General features: G+C 28.7%; 3 protein-coding genes across 4 annotated transcripts; 2 read left to right on the top strand and 1 right to left on the bottom strand.

The window, feature by feature from the left end:
* Positions 1 to 451: 451 nt before the first annotated feature.
* On the bottom strand, positions 452 to 9017 carry LOC145190713 (serine hydroxymethyltransferase, mitochondrial-like). Of its 2 annotated transcripts, none has more exons than XR_016453293.1 (16): positions 8862 to 9017; positions 8589 to 8744; positions 7836 to 7915; positions 7606 to 7721; positions 7345 to 7429; positions 7163 to 7244; positions 4150 to 4272; positions 2578 to 2646; positions 2401 to 2471; positions 2185 to 2240; positions 1985 to 2091; positions 1665 to 1783; positions 1399 to 1442; positions 1144 to 1255; positions 935 to 1042; positions 452 to 762 (listed from the first exon to the last, which is right to left on the bottom strand). XR_016453293.1 is itself a non-coding variant. In XM_090090194.1 (16 exons), the coding sequence occupies exons 1-16, from the start codon at positions 9012 to 9014 to the stop codon at positions 635 to 637; spliced, it is 1590 nt and encodes a 529-aa protein (XP_089946320.1). In that variant the 5' UTR covers positions 9015 to 9017; the 3' UTR covers positions 452 to 634. The 2 variants fall into 2 exon arrangements, 1 of the variants encoding a protein (XP_089946320.1); XM_090090194.1 differs by having other exon boundaries at positions 1665 to 1764.
* On the top strand, positions 5311 to 7261 carry LOC145190714 (uncharacterized). The gene is made up of 2 exons (XM_080067600.2): positions 5311 to 5427; positions 5507 to 7261. The coding sequence occupies exon 2, from the start codon at positions 5514 to 5516 to the stop codon at positions 6936 to 6938; it is 1425 nt and encodes a 474-aa protein (XP_079923726.2). The 5' UTR covers positions 5311 to 5427; positions 5507 to 5513; the 3' UTR covers positions 6939 to 7261.
* A 7118-nt stretch (positions 9018 to 16135) lies between the features above and the next one.
* On the top strand, positions 16136 to 17740 carry LOC149887122 (uncharacterized). Its single transcript, XM_090091716.1, has one exon. It carries the CDS (start codon positions 16513 to 16515, stop codon positions 17329 to 17331), a length of 819 nt encoding a protein of 272 aa, XP_089947842.1. The 5' UTR covers positions 16136 to 16512; the 3' UTR covers positions 17332 to 17740.
* Positions 17741 to 19168: the final 1428 nt, after the last annotated feature.

Genomic DNA, 19168 nt, shown 5'->3' with positions numbered 1-19168 from the left:
ACAGGAGTAAACCGCAACATACGAGTTTTATGGTTTAAATTTTATTAAACATTACTATACATTTTATTCATAGGTAACTTATAGTTAAATATGAGTTCAAAGTTTAAAATTTAGTAACAGTAGCTTTTTTGCAGCAAAGGTTTTTTTCGTTTACATCGTAAATGAAGAAACGTTTAAACAAAGCTTTAGAATAGAAAGAATAACCTTTTTGTAAAACGCTAAATATTTTTAGTTTTTTTCTGATTAATGTTATTCACATTTCATGGTGCCTATGGGGTTAGTTGCAACAATTTTTTTAGAGTTGACTGAGTCACTATAGCTGCCATTTTGCGTGTTTTTCCCGCATTTTCGCACCTGTCTCTAACGAGATAAATTATATTTAAGTATTTGTTAGTCACATAAACTGTTTAAGGAATGGGTTTTTAAGTGTAAATTTAAAAAAACTGTGTTACTAAAACTGTAATATATTAAAATATTATAAATCTAGATTTGAATGACCTGTAAACAGTTACATCCAGATTTTCTGCAGATAAAAAAACACCTCAAAACTCTTGAAATTTTTTTGAAAAACAGAAAATTAATTTCTAGGTCCATATGTTACAATCTAAATGATCATCTATAAAATTCTTAACTATTACAAATCATCTAATCCGGGCATTGGAAAAGAACTTGCGAATTGGCAAACTTCTTGACGTAAGGCACTTATTCTCCCGATAATCGTTTCATTGGTTTGAACAACTGTTTTGAAGTCTTTTAGTGTTTCTTAAGATAAAAAAGCAGGAGCCATTAACATCACAACAGTTTACTGAATTGCTTACATAATAAATATAAAAATTGATGATAACTTTAACAATGATATCAATAAAAAACCGAACCGAATAATAAAGTTCTGAACTTATACTAGATTAATAAACAGGTTCATTTTATTGCTTACTAGATAACTTTTGAGCCTCTAATCCGATTTCAACTCCTTTGTTCAACAAATCGATTACTTTTACAAAATCAGCTTCTTTAAAACTTCTGGATGTGAGAGCTGCAGCACCTTTGAACAGACACTTTTTTATTTATACTTTATCTTAAATACATCTATGGATCTGTATGTTAAATACACTTTAGAAAAATTAAATTTATTTAAAAACAAACCCAGACGCAATCCACTAGGTTTCATCGCACTTTTATCTCCGGGAACTGTATTTTTATTGGCTGTGATAGAAGCTCTATCCAAAACAAATTCAACACGAGCACCATCAATGTTCTGATATTAACAATAAACACAATACTTTTAATGTCCTATAAAAGTGTTTTTATTCTTATTTTTAAAAAATTATTTTCATAAATGCCAACACGCCACATTAAATATTGATGTTGCTAAATGAAGAAAAAACAAACTTCTAATACCTTTGGTCTCAAATCAACTAATACAAGATGATTGTCAGTTCCGTCTGAATTTGAAAAAGTGAGAAAATTTTCAATTGAAACTTGTAAGTAAAAAATTGTCTCAAAATAGTTAATAATGCAGTCTAATTATTCAATTAGGATTGAGAATCTAATAACTAAATTCATGAATATTACCAGAAAATAAAAACATAAAATTTTTTTCCTGAATATATATAAACTTTGTTTTACCTATTTCAAAAATATATATACCAGAACTGAAAACTTACTGGACACAACATCATAACCTCGAGCAATCAGTTGTTCTGACATGATTTTTGCATTTTTCAGTGTCTGTATTTGATAGTCACGAAATTCTGGAGTCATCGCCTGCAAATGGTGAGAAGAGCTAAATATCAAGAAAGACCTACTCAACCCAAGACCTACTCAAACCCATTCCTACTCCACCCTAGTTCTATACAACCCAGTAAACAGAAGGAAAAGCAATATAATACAAAAGCAAGCTAAATTTAAGATTTTAAAACCTATTAAAGATTTTTCTGACTTCATGTAATCATGCTTGAAAGTTAAAAACAATCATAAATTTTACTTGGCGCAGCCCAACTCCAACACCAGCCATTGAGTGGTTATGTGGTCCACCTTGTAAGCCTGGAAAGACAGCCTCATTAATTGGTCGTTCTAAATCATACATGATTTCTGAAAAAGAAAAATCACTATTTTTGAATAAATGCCTCAACATAAGATAGTTTTACTAAAGCTTTAAACATTTCAAATAAATTTAAGATTTACCTTCACCTTTACTGTTAATGTTTCTCAATCCTTTGCGATAAAATATCAATGAATGCCTGAATGTGATCATAAAAGTTTTTTAAAAATTTCTTAATTTTTAATACACAAAAAAATTTGCCTGAAAAAATTCCTTAACATCCAACAACAACTTATAAAATAAAAAAGAATATTTATAAAACTTATAAAATAAAATTCCAATTCACTGAAGTTATTTACCTTACAGCTCGCAGTGTTTTATGTGTTGTTGTAGAAACTACATCAGCATGAGTAAAAGGACTGGGAATGACCTTAAAAGAAAAGCAAGTTGAATTTTTATACAACAGAAATCAGTTAACTCTTAACATTTGTAAAAAATATTTTTAATAAAACGTTCAACTGATTGCACTGTCTCACCCCAGCTGCCACCAGTCCACTAATGTGTGCCATATCAGCCAGCAGATAAGCATTTACACTTGAACTGATCTGTATACAAGAAATAAATATATGTACGATTAATTAACTCATTCCACTTCACTTTTCCCCTACTTAGGAGATCCCACTTGTAAACTTTTCCCACTCACTGACATCTTTCACCCTAATTTATATTTAAAAAAAAACTTAAGAAAAAACCAATGTAAAAAAGATTTAAAATAAATGCTATTGATTCATAACAATTAAGAATTTAAAACTTTATATGGGCTTGGTGAGTAAAGATCATGTAGAGAATACATAGTTTTGACTGGGGAACCTTTGATTATATTCTGTGTTTAATTACTAGTTAAATTAAAAATAAATTAATCAAAGTCAATGATTCTCTAATACATTTTGAAACATTTTAATTTAAAATCATATAAATCTATTTACAACTATTTAAAATGTCTTTATAATCATTATCTAAATTGTAAATATAATTTTAAACTTAGTTGTTTAACATTTTAATTATAATAAAATTGGTTAAAAAGAAAGACCAGAGCTATTTCTGGTGACAACCAGAAGAAAAAAAGTAGTGTCAAAAGAATCTAATAAATATTTCACAAAAATATGGTTTACCAATTTTTTATAAAATTTTTACATTAGTAAAAAAAAAAAAAAAGATTATTTTTCTTCTTAAAGACTTCACAACAAGAGGTTAAGCATATCAGGAAATTCTCTGGAGGCCTGGGGATCACTTTCTTTGAAATTATATTGGGTAGAAAAAAAAAAATTGGTAATATCAGTGGTTGATTGAATCAACCTCTATTAGACAGGTAGAAAGTATTTCTTTGATTGTTAAAGAAAATGCAAAAAAAACTTCAAAATAATCAAACTTCAGACCTGCGGATAAAGGTTTGGTATTTTAGTGAACAAATTTTTCTGCAGAAAAAGCATCAAAGTTGGAGTACAGTATTAATGACCAATATTGAAACTTTATTCAATTTGATTTATAATAGTTGAATATTGTATATTTTTAACAAATAAAAACCTAGATCATTCTGAAAAATATAGAAAATAGGTCAACAAAAAATATAAAAGATAGGTCACTAAAAAAGGAAGAAAATAGCTCTTTTAAGAATATGCTGCAGTGACAAAAAAGTTAACCATGAACTCTTAGATAATTATGCAATTACTTTGTAGAGATTAGTAACAATAAAGTAATATTATATTTAAGATATGGAACAGGAAAAAATATGGTATCAAAAGTAGAGATACAAAGACATAATAGTGTTAAATTTGATATTAAAACCTTAGGCCAAACTGGAGGGAATAGTCAATGCGATAGGTTGTAGCCAAAGACTTGAATGGACTTTTGTCTTACTTGAAGTCAAAAAATTTATAATCATTTATAATCATAGGTACTAACACTCTCTGCAGAGATTTATGCTTGAGAAGGCTGTCCAAATTCAAAAATTTGTTTTTAAAGATAATAATAGTAGACAGACTTGATAACAAGATCTTTTACCAAATGTGACATAAAACACTTAGTATACAACAATATATAAGATATACCTTTTTCATTCTTTCATAGTCAATCAGTCTTGAGTAAGCACTTGTACCAGCAATTATAAGTTTTGGGCGAAATAGATATGCTGACTCCTGCAATTTATCATAGTCAATTAGTCCAGTAGCTTCCTAAATATAATTTTTTAATCAAAAGTCAAAAAAACATTTTTTTATAGGAAGTAATTGACAGTCATTTATAAACTATAAACAAATCAAATTAGCTTTTTTGATGAAAAAATTTTATGAATATATATATATATATATATTCAAAAATTTTTCATCTAATGCTCTTGCATTACTTAATTCAGTAGCCATTCTATTCTTTTTTTGGGAATTACAATGATACAGCCCTTGATTTTTTTTTTTTTTTTGTTCCATAGTTAATTTAAAGTGTTTTTACTTAAGTCTCAATTCTTGCAAAATTAAGATTTATACTCATGGCTGCAATTTCAGCATTGAATTAGTTTTTTTTGTTTTTAAAAGAGTTTTTTGATTAGAATTTGTTTTTGTTTAAAATTAAAAAATAGCTTAAAAAAATACTACCAAAGAAAAAAGATGAGGGTTACTAGAGACAGATGAAATACTTAAAGTAAAGAAAATTTATTGATACATGATTTGTTTTATAAGATGTACCACCTACTATATATATATATATATATATATATATATATATATATATATATATATATATATATATATATATATATATATATATATATATATATATATATATATATATATATATATATATATATATATATATATATATATATATATATATATATATATATATATATATATATATATATATATATATATATATATATATATATATATATACACTATGTGTTTTTTTAGTAACACATAGGATGCTACCCTTTATAAAACAGATAATTAAAATTTTGATTTTAATCTTAAAAATACATTTCTAGTATTTACATTAGAAATAAATTTGTTTGTATGCATAGATATAAATTATATGTAATTGCATATATATATATATATACATATATATTTGTAAATTTTTTACTAAAAAAAAACAAAATTAAAACAAACAAAAAAATGTTTGTTAAGCATTGAACCTTGAAAGTAAACAAAGTAATCAAAACTGATGGACTCATGTTATGCATTTTTAAGCTCATACTCTGCTTATTCAGCAAACATGCTAACCACAAAATATAGAGAAAATCATAGCTATTGATTTATAGCAAACAAGATACTTTTAAAAAAGAAATGAAAAGTTATTTTTGTATGTAAGGTCAAATATAAGTTAAATACATTCAGGTATAATTTATATATTTGACCAAGTAACCAACATTATTTCATTTTAATTTTCTGTTATTTTTATTCTCCTATTTTCAAGGTAAACAATGAAATGCCAATCTATACTACTTCTGATAACTAGTATATACCTTAATGAAATTTTCAGCTTTGCCTTACGAAAAGCAGCAATAGAATTTCCAGAAATATATAGAGAAAAGATTATTCAACTTATACAAAAACTAGACAGTGACTTTACACAATTTTGGATATACAAAGATATATACCAAAATCCTGAAAGCCTTGGTGTGACACCAATATTAATACAAAAATCATTCTCAAACTTTGGAGACGAAAAACGGTTGAAAAATATTCTTATTAAAGCACTGCATGGATATAAAATTCAACTTCCAATTGTAGGAGGTTCAATATCTCGCGGAGCTCCTTTTGCAGAGAATGGAGAAGGGGATCGTGTTTATTTTAATGCTATTGTGCAATGGTGGAATGATGTATTTATGCCAATAACCACATCTAAAATGCAAGCAAAGTCTATTTCAATAGGTGGTGTAGGAACAGATTACTTCTCATACTGTCTAAATTCACATTTAAGTGAAGATGCTGAACCAAAAATAATATTATGGGAGTTAGCGGCTAATGATCGTGGAAGATATGATGACAAACCATTTCCACCGGGACAACCTCTTGAACAATTTACAAGAAATATTCTGCAAAGAGAATCAAAGCCAGCACTCTTCTTTTTAAACTTTTTTCGTGGTCATGATTATTTAGATGGTAAATGTTCAAATTATGAAGATGAAGGTGGATTATTTGTAGCTAGACATTATAGAATATCATCAATAAGCTGGCGAAATTTTGTTTGTGATGAAATAAAACAAATGTCACCAGGGTTCTCTCTTGAGACACTTTTTGCTGCAGACAGATTGCATCCAAGCATTTTAGGACATGCACAAATGGCATTTTTAGTAATAAATCATATAAAAAACAGTTTTTTACGAATGCTTATAAACCATGCATCACAAGTTCCAACATTAGCAGACTTCCAAGAACAAACATACAACCACGGTGATGTGGTGTTAGCAGATATTTTATATCATGAAACATCAAACAATAAACCATTGTGTTTTACTTATCTTAAATATAATGAATTTGAACCAAACAATACACTTGCTATCGATATTATTCGGCAAGATGATTTCCATTTCAACATTTTTAAAAAATTTAGGATTCGATCAGATGAACTTCGAGGGATGCAAACGTACCTTTCTGAACAATTATTGCAGATTAGTTTTGATTTAATGCAACCATACTCAAGACTTGTAATAACAACACATAGTTCCACAGGCAGCAGTCAGACATGGTTAGATACAGATACCCCTGTGATCATAGAAACTGACAAGTATCACATGGGTACAAAAGTTGAATTAATAACAACAAATATTAAACCTGGAAAACATATACTAAGCATATTGTCTACACAAAATGGATTTGTAGTTTGTGCAATAAGTGTCATATGATATAAAAACATCGCAAACTGCTATAAACAACTTGATTGCCTAGCGTGGTAAAGAGAAATAGTTTTTCACAATAAGCAAGATATTATTTTTCATAGGTTTTGCTAAGTTGAAAAAAAGTTAGTAAATCCAGTTATATTTTAGAACCTTGCCATATTAATGTATAAAACAGTAACAGCAAACTAAGTATTTTTTATTAACAATTTTTATAATGATTTTTTACTTACATTAAGTCTGTATGGCATAGATTCAAAAAATTTTGATGTTGCTGATACTCTCTTTGTATCTGTGGAAAAACCATGTGACAAACTGAAACGATATACAAATTATTTTGTTTTAAATAAAACATTTGTGATACACCATCAGAAAAAAGAATTTAAAAAAGAAAAAAAAAATTAAAACATCTTACTGGCCTCCATGTGGTAAATCAAGTCCCATTATTCGGTCATGAGGGTTTAAAAGGGCAGTGTATATGGCAAAATTAGCAGGTGAACCTAGTTTTATAGAAATCATGAAAAGATATGTGTACTTTACATTTTTTTTTTTATCTTTGATAAACAATAGACTTGAAGCAATTTGTAATAAAACTATAAAAACTTGATGTTGTAATTCTTTTAACAAAATAAAACTGAACTTTCTTTTCAATCAGAAAAACAGTATCAGTTTTTACCTGAGTATACTTGTACATTTACACCCCATTTCTCAGGATCAAGATGAAAAGCTTGCAATGCTCTTTGTTGGACAAGAGTTTCTATTTCATCAACAACATCATTTCCACCATAATATCTAAATATAATAACTCTTAGTGATTAAAAAATTTTTATTTTGAGCTATAATTTAACTAAAAAAAATAATAATAGATAAACCTATTCAAAACAAAAAAAAAAAGGAAAAACAAACCTAGCACCTGGGTAACCTTCTGAATACTTATTGTTTAAACAACTTCCTAAAGCTTGTAATGCTGCTTTGCTGCAAAAATTCTAAAACAAAACTAAATGAGAAGACATAACTTCTTTTAAAGACTTTTAAAAAACTTGAATAACTTTTTATTGTTGCACAAACATGCTTTTAACAAAAACAATTTAAAATCAAGCAACATATTTAGCAACTTAAAATGAACCTTGAATTTTACATATTTTTAATACTAAATTTTTTTACATTAAAATAAAAACACTTAGTTTTTTTATTTAAAAAATTGCTCAACACTTGACACTTGCTGCAGTAATATTATTTAAAAAACAAATGGAATTTGTAATAATCCTTTATTTGTTGTACAATTGTATTTTTTTTTATTTTTTTTTTATTAATTTTTTTTTTTTTGCACCAAATTAATGATTCATTACCTAAAAAATTCAAAATAAATTTTTTTTCCCGTGAAATAGTATATTCATATTCACGCATTGAAAATATCTATTAATGTTTGACAAAAATCAAACCAATATGAATTGATGCAAATATTTTTAAAAATATATTAAAAGGGAATATAAAAAATAAAATATTCTTATATTGCTTTGAAAAAAATACAGGTACAGATTCAGAATAATAAAAGATATCCCCTCCCCCATCCCCGCCCCCAACCAAGACCTTGTACCAAATTCTAAAACTTTTAGCTCTGTAAAAACACTATATTTATAAAAATTTAATGAAAAAAACCTCTGAAGCAATTAGTTCTAATCCTTCAATTTGTCTTCTCTTTTCTTTTTGAATCAATTTAAATATTTCAGGGTCATCATTGGCTAATGACTCTTTGCCAGTCCAAGCATTGAAAAACTTTGATGTTGACAAATAGCACATATGAGCAGTATTTAACTGAATATAATATTAAAAGAATAATTTACAATTAATATAAAAACTAATCTCTTTGAAATGTCATTCATATTACAGAACTATGTTAAAACTAATAATGTCAAATTAAAAAAAGCTTACACTTTTCAAAGGTTGCATCATAAATTTTCGAATTGATAAATGATTTGCCATTTGATTATACTTATCATTAAATTTATGATCTATATACAAAATCCTAAAAGAAAATACAGATATTAACAGTTCTCTGTACAAAAATCCTAACAGAAAATACATATATTACTAGTTTTCTGTACTAAAATATTAGTGGCTCTTCAAAAAAATTTTTTAGATTGCAAACACGTTTGTTAATTTTATAATAATTTCATTATTAATTCACATTTATAATATTGATCTATTTATCATAGAATAGAGGGCTCTGTTGTGCATTAACCCACTGACACACAGAGCTTAAAACTTTAACCCTTTGTGGTCCGACGGGACATAAATGTCCCAGTTTACTTAAGGCTCTATGGCGATTCACTTGAAGTTAAGAAAGTCAAATATTTTGATTATGTCATTTCTATAATTGTTTGGCTATATCTCAAACCAACTTTTTGCGGCATATATAGTACTTTTATGGCATAAATACTAGTTTTTAAAAAGGTAAACTGATATGCGCATGTTTTTGATTTTAGTACGAAGAAAAAACTTTATTATTCATTATCAAATTATTACAGAATTCCCAAACTTTTTTGTTGTGTTCTTTAATAGTAATATGATCAATATATATTAAATTTTATAGGTGAAAGTTTGTTCTAGGTTGTTTATTTTCACTACTTTGTTGTGGGACATATATGTCCCTTCAGGTTTTATGGAACTCTGTTTTGGATGTATTTTATTTAATTTGGTATTATTAATTTGATTTTATTTACTTCAAGAGATAATAATAATGAAACATAAAAAGTATTATACTGCTGCCGAAGCTACAAAAATAATCTTAGAAGATATTCCCCTAGGAGACAGCAGTGATTTATCTGACTATTCAGATGATGATGAGAATTTTGAACTAGATAAACTGCAAGCTGAACAACAGTGTAATGATGACTTATCCAATCAAGTTGAAGTAGATGTTTCTGAATATGAGTCATCTGAGTATTCATATGATGGCAATATCTGTGATACTTATAATAGTTTTTCAGGTAAAAATGACTATAATGTAGAGCAAGATAGAAAGTGGAGCAAGATTGAAAAGAATGAATTTGTTTCAAGCTTCAATCAACCGGAAGGTACCTTTCTATTTATTAATTCAAAATGCTTTTTTGTTTTGCTTATTTTTCATCCAGAAAAAGCTCATTGAGAATATATACATATATTCTCTATGAGTTTTTTCTGAATGTGAATGTACACATACATTCACTAATCAAATAACATTTATAATTTGTTTCTTATTATTCTTTGTAATAGTTAAGCACATGATTTCACTTTATTTTACATTAATATTTTAGGACCTGTCAAAGTGCATTTTGCTGACTGCCAAAAACCAGTTGATTACTTTTTAAAATATTTTGATAATGAAATAATGGATTCCATCTTGTTCCAAAGTAATTTGTATATCAATCAGACACAAAAAAGAGTTTCTGCATTGTCAAAAGCTGAATTATTCGCATTTATGGGGATTAACATGGTGATGGGGTATCACGAGTTACCATCATGGAAACATTATTGGAATGGCGAGCAAGATTTGTCTGTACCGTTTATTTCAAATGCATTATCTAGAAATAGATTTTTGCAGATACTATCTAATATCCATGTCAATGACAATAACGCAGTTCCAGATACCAATACTGATAAACTTTATAAAATGCGACCACTAATTGACAGCTTGAATAAAAAGTTTACTGAACTGTACAGTGTATTACGTTCCGTTAGTATTGATGAAAGCATGATTCTTTTCAAAGGGCGCAGCTCATTAAAGCAATACAATCCTGTGAAACCAACAAAAAGAGGTTATAAACTTTGGTCCTTAGCAGATATGGATGGCTACCTTTACAAATTTGAGGTTTATCAAGGAAAAGATAATTGTAGAATTGATCCTGCTATGCCTAAATATTTTGGTTTAGGAGAAAAAGTCATTTATGAAATGACAAAATCATTGCAAGGAAAGTTTCATGAAGTTTTTATTGACAATTACTTCACATCTGTTCCGCTCATGGAATACTTACTCTCTAATCAGGTTCTAAGTTGTGGAACTTTGCGTACAAAAAGAAAGTACCTGCCACAAGACTTTATAAAAGATAGGTGCCTAAAGCGAGGCGACTTTGATTATCGAATATCCAAAGATGGAATTGTAGTTTTTAAATGGAAGGATAACAAACCTGTTCATGTCATTTCAAACTATCATGGAACGGATACATCAGAAATAAAGAGAAAGAACAAGGATGGAACCATATCAATGATTTGCGGTCCAAAAGCAGTAAAAGATTATAACGCCTTTATGGGAGGGGTTGATAAAGCTGACATGCTTTGTTCGCTATATGGCACTTCTAGAAAATCCAAAAAGTGGTGGCATCGCATTTTTTTTGGTCTTGTTGAGCGAACAATCTGCAATGCTTATGTTGTTTATAAAAAAATGTCCAATGAAAATATAAATCTTCTTGACTTTCGAAGATCAGTTGCACAATCCATGGTTATGAAAGGGAAGCCACCAAATCTTGGCAGACCAATAACATCATCTCCTTCCAACAGACTTACTACTAACAAAAGAAGAAAGTCAAATTATTCAGTAGTGCCATCAATTCGTAAAGAACATCTTGGAATTCATTGGCCACATCATGATGGAAAACGAGGACGGTGCGAAGTTTGTTCAAAAAAGAAGATTGAAGCAAGGCCATTTTTCAAGTGTAGCACTTGTAAAATTTTCTTATGTATAAATGATAAAAGAAACTGCTTTAAAGAGTTTCATGAATGAACAACTTTATCTGTACATTGTAAATAATATACACTTTTTGTTGGTTTAGATAATGCCTGTCGGGACTTATTTGTCCCATAGTAATTTTTAAGACAGCTAAAATAAAAAAATTAAATCTTTTTTTTTTTTTGTATGTAGATTTATCACAAATTAAAAAAAAAATAAAACAATTTAAAAAAAAAAATCATTGTCACACCTTGGACCACAAAGGGTTAAAAAACGACGATTAACTTTTTCTTTTCTTTTTTTTTTTACGTAATAATATACGAATTTACGTAATCACGTCGTTTGAAGACCGCAGGGGAAAAAACAGATGTCACATTTCGCAACTTTTGAGAAGTATGGATTTTTAATTTGAAAGTGTCTCATTCACATAGATTATAGTATTTTTAACTGGTTTTTACTGGTGATATGTATTTTTAACTGGTTTTTACTGGTGATATGTATTTTTTAATTTGTCTGCATAGTCAGATCAATATTTAACATGGGAAGAAAAAAAAGAAAAAAAAAAGTTTTTAATTTGTGGCCCGTCTGGTTTTTCCCTGTGCTCTTCATTTTTTATTATGAAAGGGAAAAATAAACTGAGCGTTATTTTGCTTTATCATTTTTTCTCATCGGCTGTCTTTTGGCCTCTTTGTTTTTCCTTGAAAATTTTGGCACTGTGGGTTAGAAATAAAATACTGGAGATAAATCTATCTAACTCACTCTTCTGGTTCTCGTCAAGTTCTTGAGCACGGTGTTAACTCTGAAATTAATAAAATTTGATGTTCGACCTTTTCCTTCTATAACTGCGAACTTCGTATCGCTCAATTTAAACTTCTTAAAACATGTTTAGAGTTGGCTTTTGCTGATTGATTCTTTGCCGAAAGGTTCGTTGAGATCGCAAAATGACTGGGTTTTATATTAAACTTCATTGAAATAATAGGCATAATATGGTAAATAGGGATGTGATTTTCACTATCTGTAAATGCGTTTCACTATCTGAAAAGAGAGGATGGATTTTATGAAATATCCAACCCCCCCCCCCCCCCTTAATTTTTTAAAGAATAAAAAAGTCGCAATAAATGCCGCAAAAATTATGCACTGACCGAATATATTTTAAAAACAGAATATTAGTTTATCTTTTAATGAGAAATTTTTTTAAGAAAAGTTTGAATAGATAATTACACTGAACAATAAGTGGACAAACTGTAAATTTTATGAAGATTTAATAAAATAGTCTTTGGCAGTGTTGTATGAATCTCCCAACTTTTTTGTAATTTAGATTAGAACATCTGTCAAAAATTTAAGCCACTTTTTACATATACCATGTTTTACTCACTACAAGTATCAACATTTGCTAAAAATTGTTGCGAACAACTTTCTTTTAAAAACAGCAGTAACCTAGCAGCAATCCTCCCTCATGGTTTCATTCTAAAACCCTTAATAACGATTTTCCATCAGTTGAATGATCTTTCGCCTTGTTCTTTACTCACTGCAGCAAGATTTCCAGGAAAAATTCTAGATGGGAATGTAAAAAATCCAATCTTCAAAGACATGCGACATGAATGGGAAATGGCTTGTGAGTACCTCTTGAACTGTGATTACTAAGAGAGTTAGTATAAACACAAATGAAAACTTATCAAGCTTTCTTTTCTTCGTTTTTGAGAAAACTTTTAAAATTCGTATTTCGCAAAATCTATTTAAGATACCATAAAAAATCCTTTTTTCAACTTCGCTGCATTTTTTGGAAATTTTCTCACCGAACTTTGAAAACGAGCTGGATTAGATTTTATCATTCCACAAAAAATTCTTCATCATACAGAGTTTGAAATGTTGAGATGGTAAAAAAAATCTTCTGCAGATCTAATAATATCATTAATTCCACAAAATTCTTCATCATGCAGAGTTTGAAATGTTGAGATGGTAAAAAAAATCTTCTGCAGATCTAATAATATCATTAATTCCACAAAATTCTTCATCATGCAGAGTTTGAAATGTTGAGATGGTAAAAAAATATTATATATTTTATGCCACCTAAAAAACTGTATACTTTTTACCACCTAAAATTAAGTCTGATAAAAAGTAGTTGTTTATCAGTGTTATTTTTAACCTCTGTACAAAGGTTAAGCAAAAACACCAGGTTTCTATAATGTCCTTTGTTAAGTAATAGAAAGACATGCTCTTATTGTCCAGATACTCATATTACCGCGATCTACCATATTACTTTTGTATTGTATTTCACGTAACTCATAGATTAATTTAGATTCTTACAAATATAATATCATTATAAAAGGTTTTATAAAGCCATAATTGTTTAGAGTGCCACCATAGTAACCGTAGTAACGGTTGTGCTACCTTCAATTCTTTTTTGGAAAGTAACCTTCATCATTGTTATTTTAATGCAATTGGCAATTTATGACAAAAAGTACAAAAAGTGCATATCCTTCTAAAAAAAAAAAATTAAAAGTTTTAATTTTTTTTTTTTTAGAAGGATATGCACAACTTTTTTAAACTCAATCTTCTATGATCTTCTATGATTTTTTAAATTAAGGACAGAACCATTCAAAAAAATTTTGAAAATCGCGATTTTTTTAAAGCAAATAATTATCTTGTCACTTCAAAATAACGAGAATGCTTTTTTGTAGCAGTTCCTCTGTTCTTAATCTACCAAAAATTTAACTAATTGTCGTTGTCGCAAGCAAAACGCGTTAGTCCAAAAACTAAATTTTACAGGACATTCAAAAAATCAGTTATAAATGTTTGTGAATATAATAATCTTGTAATATACAATTTAGCAGTTTTTAATATATTTAAGCAATATTTTTTAATTTAGACATTATTTTGTAACTTTTGGACTTAAGTGGTTTGAATGCGACAACGACGAAATATTAATTCGTTTATGATGCCAACAATTGCAGTTTTACCAACAAAAATACTCGTTCGCTCGTTAAATTACTCGTTCGCTCGTTAAATTACTCGTTCGCTCGTTAAGGTGATCCCCCAAGAATTTTGACAAGATATCAGTCTAGTCTTAATGATGGGAAAGCAAAAAAAAAAAAATTTTTAATCAAGATACCTATCTCGATAAACCAGCTGATAGCAAAAATGAAGTTCAAAAATCCTAATACTTGTAGCGCACTTAAAACAAATTATTTACAATAAAAATTGTTAAAAGTGGGCATCATATGCGTTCCATGTAAAAGAATATTATAAATTTTACTGCTTCAAAAGTTATGCTACTATTATTTGGGTAAAATGGTATTTCCAAAAAAGGTAATTAAGTCATCTTTTCTCAAATGTATCTTAAGGATAAGAACAAGGATCTGTAAAAATATTATGATTCCCATTACTTAATGAAAAGTTGTTTTTTTTCAAATTTTCCAAAGGAACCAAAAAAAATTGAAACTGTGAAAATGTAAAAAACTTTTAGTTACAAAACGTCAATAAGTTTGTCTGTAAACTTTTAAAAACTACCTGGAACACATGCTTTTTTTTGTATGTTCCTTATCCTCGTCCGAGATTCCATTTCTTTAACTTAGTTTACAAAACCCATTGTTAAATTAAAAAAATCACATTTATTCAATTACTAAATCTGTACATAGCCAAGCCTAACAAGATTTTTATGAATAAAATTGTTTACTATTTTCACAGTTCTCACTTTTTTTTTTGATGCAATCGAAACACCTGCTCGATTATCTAGTTAGCTTTTTTCGACAAGAATTGACTTCTATTCTTGCAAGAAGTTCTTTACTGTTGTATCTGATCAAACCGATTATATTGCTCTGTGTGGAAGCTCTAACTTTCAATTCTGGGTGGGGTTTTAGTTTCAACAACAATATCCGGAAATGTCAAAATGGGGTTCATTTATTCTTTTTGCAAATTAGATAAAACAAGTTTTTTTAGGTTTCAAAATCATTGAAAAAATAAACAATAACAAATTTTATTTCTGGTTTTAAATAAGGAAAAAAAATTGTAATCCTTTATTTGAAAAAAGGTTTTAAAATAAGTCATTTTAAGACAAACGCCAGACAGTGTTTTACGTCTTTTTATTGGTGGTTTCCCATTATCACAACAATTATACACACCCACCCCACCCCCTCTCACTATCATAACTGGTAGTTTATTATATTAACAAACGTTGTTTAGTGTTAGGTTAGTACTATAAGTTAAGGAATAGTTAAAAGCCTGCCAAAACAATTCATGACAATTTTTTTTTTGACATTATTTGTAACCAAAGCCAATGCGAATCTTAAAACAACTTCTAATCTGTTAGTTTGCTATGATTTCGTATGAATTTTAGGAGGCTTAACAAGTATTATAATCCACCAACTTTTCGAACTTTATAGAAATTACGTAAACAACACAAATCTTGACGCTCAGTTTTATTGTTCAGACAGCTTACATTTATTTACACAGCATATTATTTACATAATACTTTGTTTACACTGAAAATTTTTAGAGTGAAAAATGAACCTTATAGTTAAAAGATCTCCTTAGTTATAGAGAAAGCATCAGCCGGCCATGTGTACAGAAAAAACATCAAAACATGTCTAATTGTTAGCGCATGCAAAGAGTTTTAATGCAGTAAAGATCTTTTTCAGAAAGGAGGATTACAATCTTAGCGTTTCTCAATCGAATTAACTTTATATGAGTTTCTATTAAAATCTTATGTTTGAGGTTTTAATGTTAGTAAATATACTTATGAGTTTATGCTAAATATAAGAGAGATTCTTACAAAACAAGAACCCTAGTTAAAGTATGAAATTTCTAAGTTGTAACAACGTTATTATCGAATAGGAGTACAAGCAAAAAAGTTTGTAGATGGTTTAATGAGATAAACAAATGGAAACTGAATTAAAACTTAAAGGATTGCATAAAACAAAAGTTCGATTTTCAGATTCCAACCAAACTAAAATAGAGTTTGAAAATGAAAAAGAAAAATTGGTTGAAAAATGTAGATCTTCGTCTTACCTAAGACCCCGAATGGCGTCTGTGTTTTTTATGGTTGATTCAAGTTTTGCTGGCGGGATTATCAGTCGATCAAATTACATGACTAGGTGTTTCATGTACGCATGGGAAAGAAATAAAGCTGATACTACTCGCCTGCATATGCTTCTTTGGAATGGCGAATCATCGAGGCAAATTTTATGGAAAGCAGTTGTCGGCTTGATGCTACAGTTTTCAGTTGCATTAGTTCCTTCCCTTCTTTTTATCAAGCCTTTGCAAAAAACTGAAATAAAATGGTTGCTATTTTGTATCGAGTTTTTATCTTTAGCTTGGCATATATTTGTAATGTCCACTTTGATTCATAATAAACGTTCTTGGAAGAACTCATGGTTTACTTTAAAAGTCCCATTAGGAACTATTGGTTTAGTGGATTCGGGAGTTTCCGAAGAATTAACACTTTTCCACTCTAGTGCAAATATACGTTTTACAAAAACAAATTATTCGAACATTTGGAGGTTACATACTATATCTCAAGCAGAGCAAGAACATTTGAAGCAGAATATGGAGAGGAGAGGTTTAGATGAGTGTGAAATTATTCTTTACACGGATAGTTTCATTAATTGTTATAGTACTTGGCCAATTAAGATGGCATCTGCCTTGCTCATTTGTTCTTGTTTCGGTTTCATTATTGTTTTCAAATTTATCATTCATTAAAAAACTCTAAAACTGATTTTTTATAATAGCGATGAACTTTGAAATTCATCTACAATAACATACCCACTAAACAGTGGATAATAGCGTCATTTTGTTTCTCTTTTTTAAATATATTGACCTAAGGTATAAAATATTTATTGAATTGGTGGAGTTATTCTATTGAGGTTTTATGTTATTATAATTTTCGCATTTCTTTATGGCGTATTAGTATTTGAACATTGTTTACTTAGCTTTGAAGTAAAGCGACCGAAGCGATGAAAAACATTGCGACTCGTAGTTGACTGCATTCATCAATTGAGATTGTTGTACTTGTTATGAAACTCTTTTCGAACAGTATTTATGTCCAAAAAGATTAATTGTGATTTTCAAAATTTTTGTGAATGCTTTTATCGATTTTTTATGTTTAACATATTTTGGGTTTGTTTAAATCCTGAGCAGACTCAAGTCACTTCTACAGCTGGTTATCATAACCAGCTGTAGAAGTGATTTGACTCTGATTTTAAATAACTTTACCCTTACTTACCAATTTTTGTAAACTCCCCAAAGTTTTCCTCAAACCACTCACCCCCCCCCCCCACCCACCCCCCACCCCCACCTCCATCTTCCTTCTCTTATCCCAATATCATTAATTCATTAATTCATAGAGATTTTACTTATTTGTTTTTGGAAATTTTTTAAAATTTAGAATAAGCGTCCCATTTATTTTAAACCCTGCAAATGATGAGAGGTTAGCAGTAAATATTTTCCTTAGAAGGCAACGTTTATAAGAAAATTGACACTTAGGGCGATAATTCTTTGGGAAATAATATAACTCAGATGGCAAAGGTACCTTAAAGTATGTGGGTAAAATTTTAAAAAAATATATAAATACATTGATAAGAAAAAGCATAAAAAGTAATAAATGAAAAGTTGAATTGGCATTGAATTGAAAATTGAATTGGAATTGAATTGAATTGGCAAAATACTTCTAAAGATCACCATATAAAAATTTACTTCACAAAATGTAATATAACCCTTATAACTAAATGTAAAAACTGATGAGAAACTATTATATAAAGTCTAATTATTTATTGCAATAAACCTGTATGTAATTTGAATTAGAAAAAAGTAAGGGTTTTTTATTGTAAGTAGTTTTACGAGTCAGCATTTTATCCTCTACTAGTTTAACAATCTTTGTATAAAATCGATATTTGGGAAACTAGTAAGCAACGACGTTTGACATTTCGAGGAGAATAAATTAATGAGTATTCTTGCTTGGTTCCTAATCCCTGAGCTTAACGTCAATGGCAGTTATATTACCCGGAATGGATCTTTAGTTCTGGAGTTGCACCAGAATGGGATGTTAAGCTGTGAGCAAAGACGCTCAAAAAGCTGTAGACATTTTACCTGCAGTATCCTTTTGCTAAGTTCTCTACGGAGAGCATATGCTTCTCTATTTTAAAAGCCCAAAGTTCTCTACGGAGATTTTTTTTATTTTGAAGTCCAAAGTGTTGCAGGACTTTAGGATTTGTTATCATTAAAAAAATGATCAGAGATCAAAATGATATATCAAGATTGTTTCAACCTCTGATCATTTTTTGATGATAAAAAAAATCCAGCCTAAGTTGCAGTATCTCTTCTATTATCAATTTTTTCGTAAATAAGTTGTCATCTTGTGCTTACTTTTATGCATCTTTCTTCAATAATTATCGAATTAATATCAGTCAATAGAATTTTAAAAGGAATTATTTATTGAAAAAGGCATTTTTAAATTTGCAATAAAAAAGGCCAAGAGCTTCTGTATAAAACCCTTGAGCCACAAGACAGTGTCGTGAAATTACAGATGCTAGTGAAGAAT

The sequence above is a fragment of the Hydra viridissima genome, unplaced genomic scaffold (assembly GCF_058129835.1).
Source record: "Hydra viridissima isolate aposymbiotic clone 2 unplaced genomic scaffold, HvirCarnegie_v1 scaffold_6, whole genome shotgun sequence".
Taxonomy (NCBI): Eukaryota; Metazoa; Cnidaria; class Hydrozoa; order Anthoathecata; family Hydridae; genus Hydra; species Hydra viridissima.
This window is presented reverse-complemented; position numbering and strand designations above follow the sequence as displayed.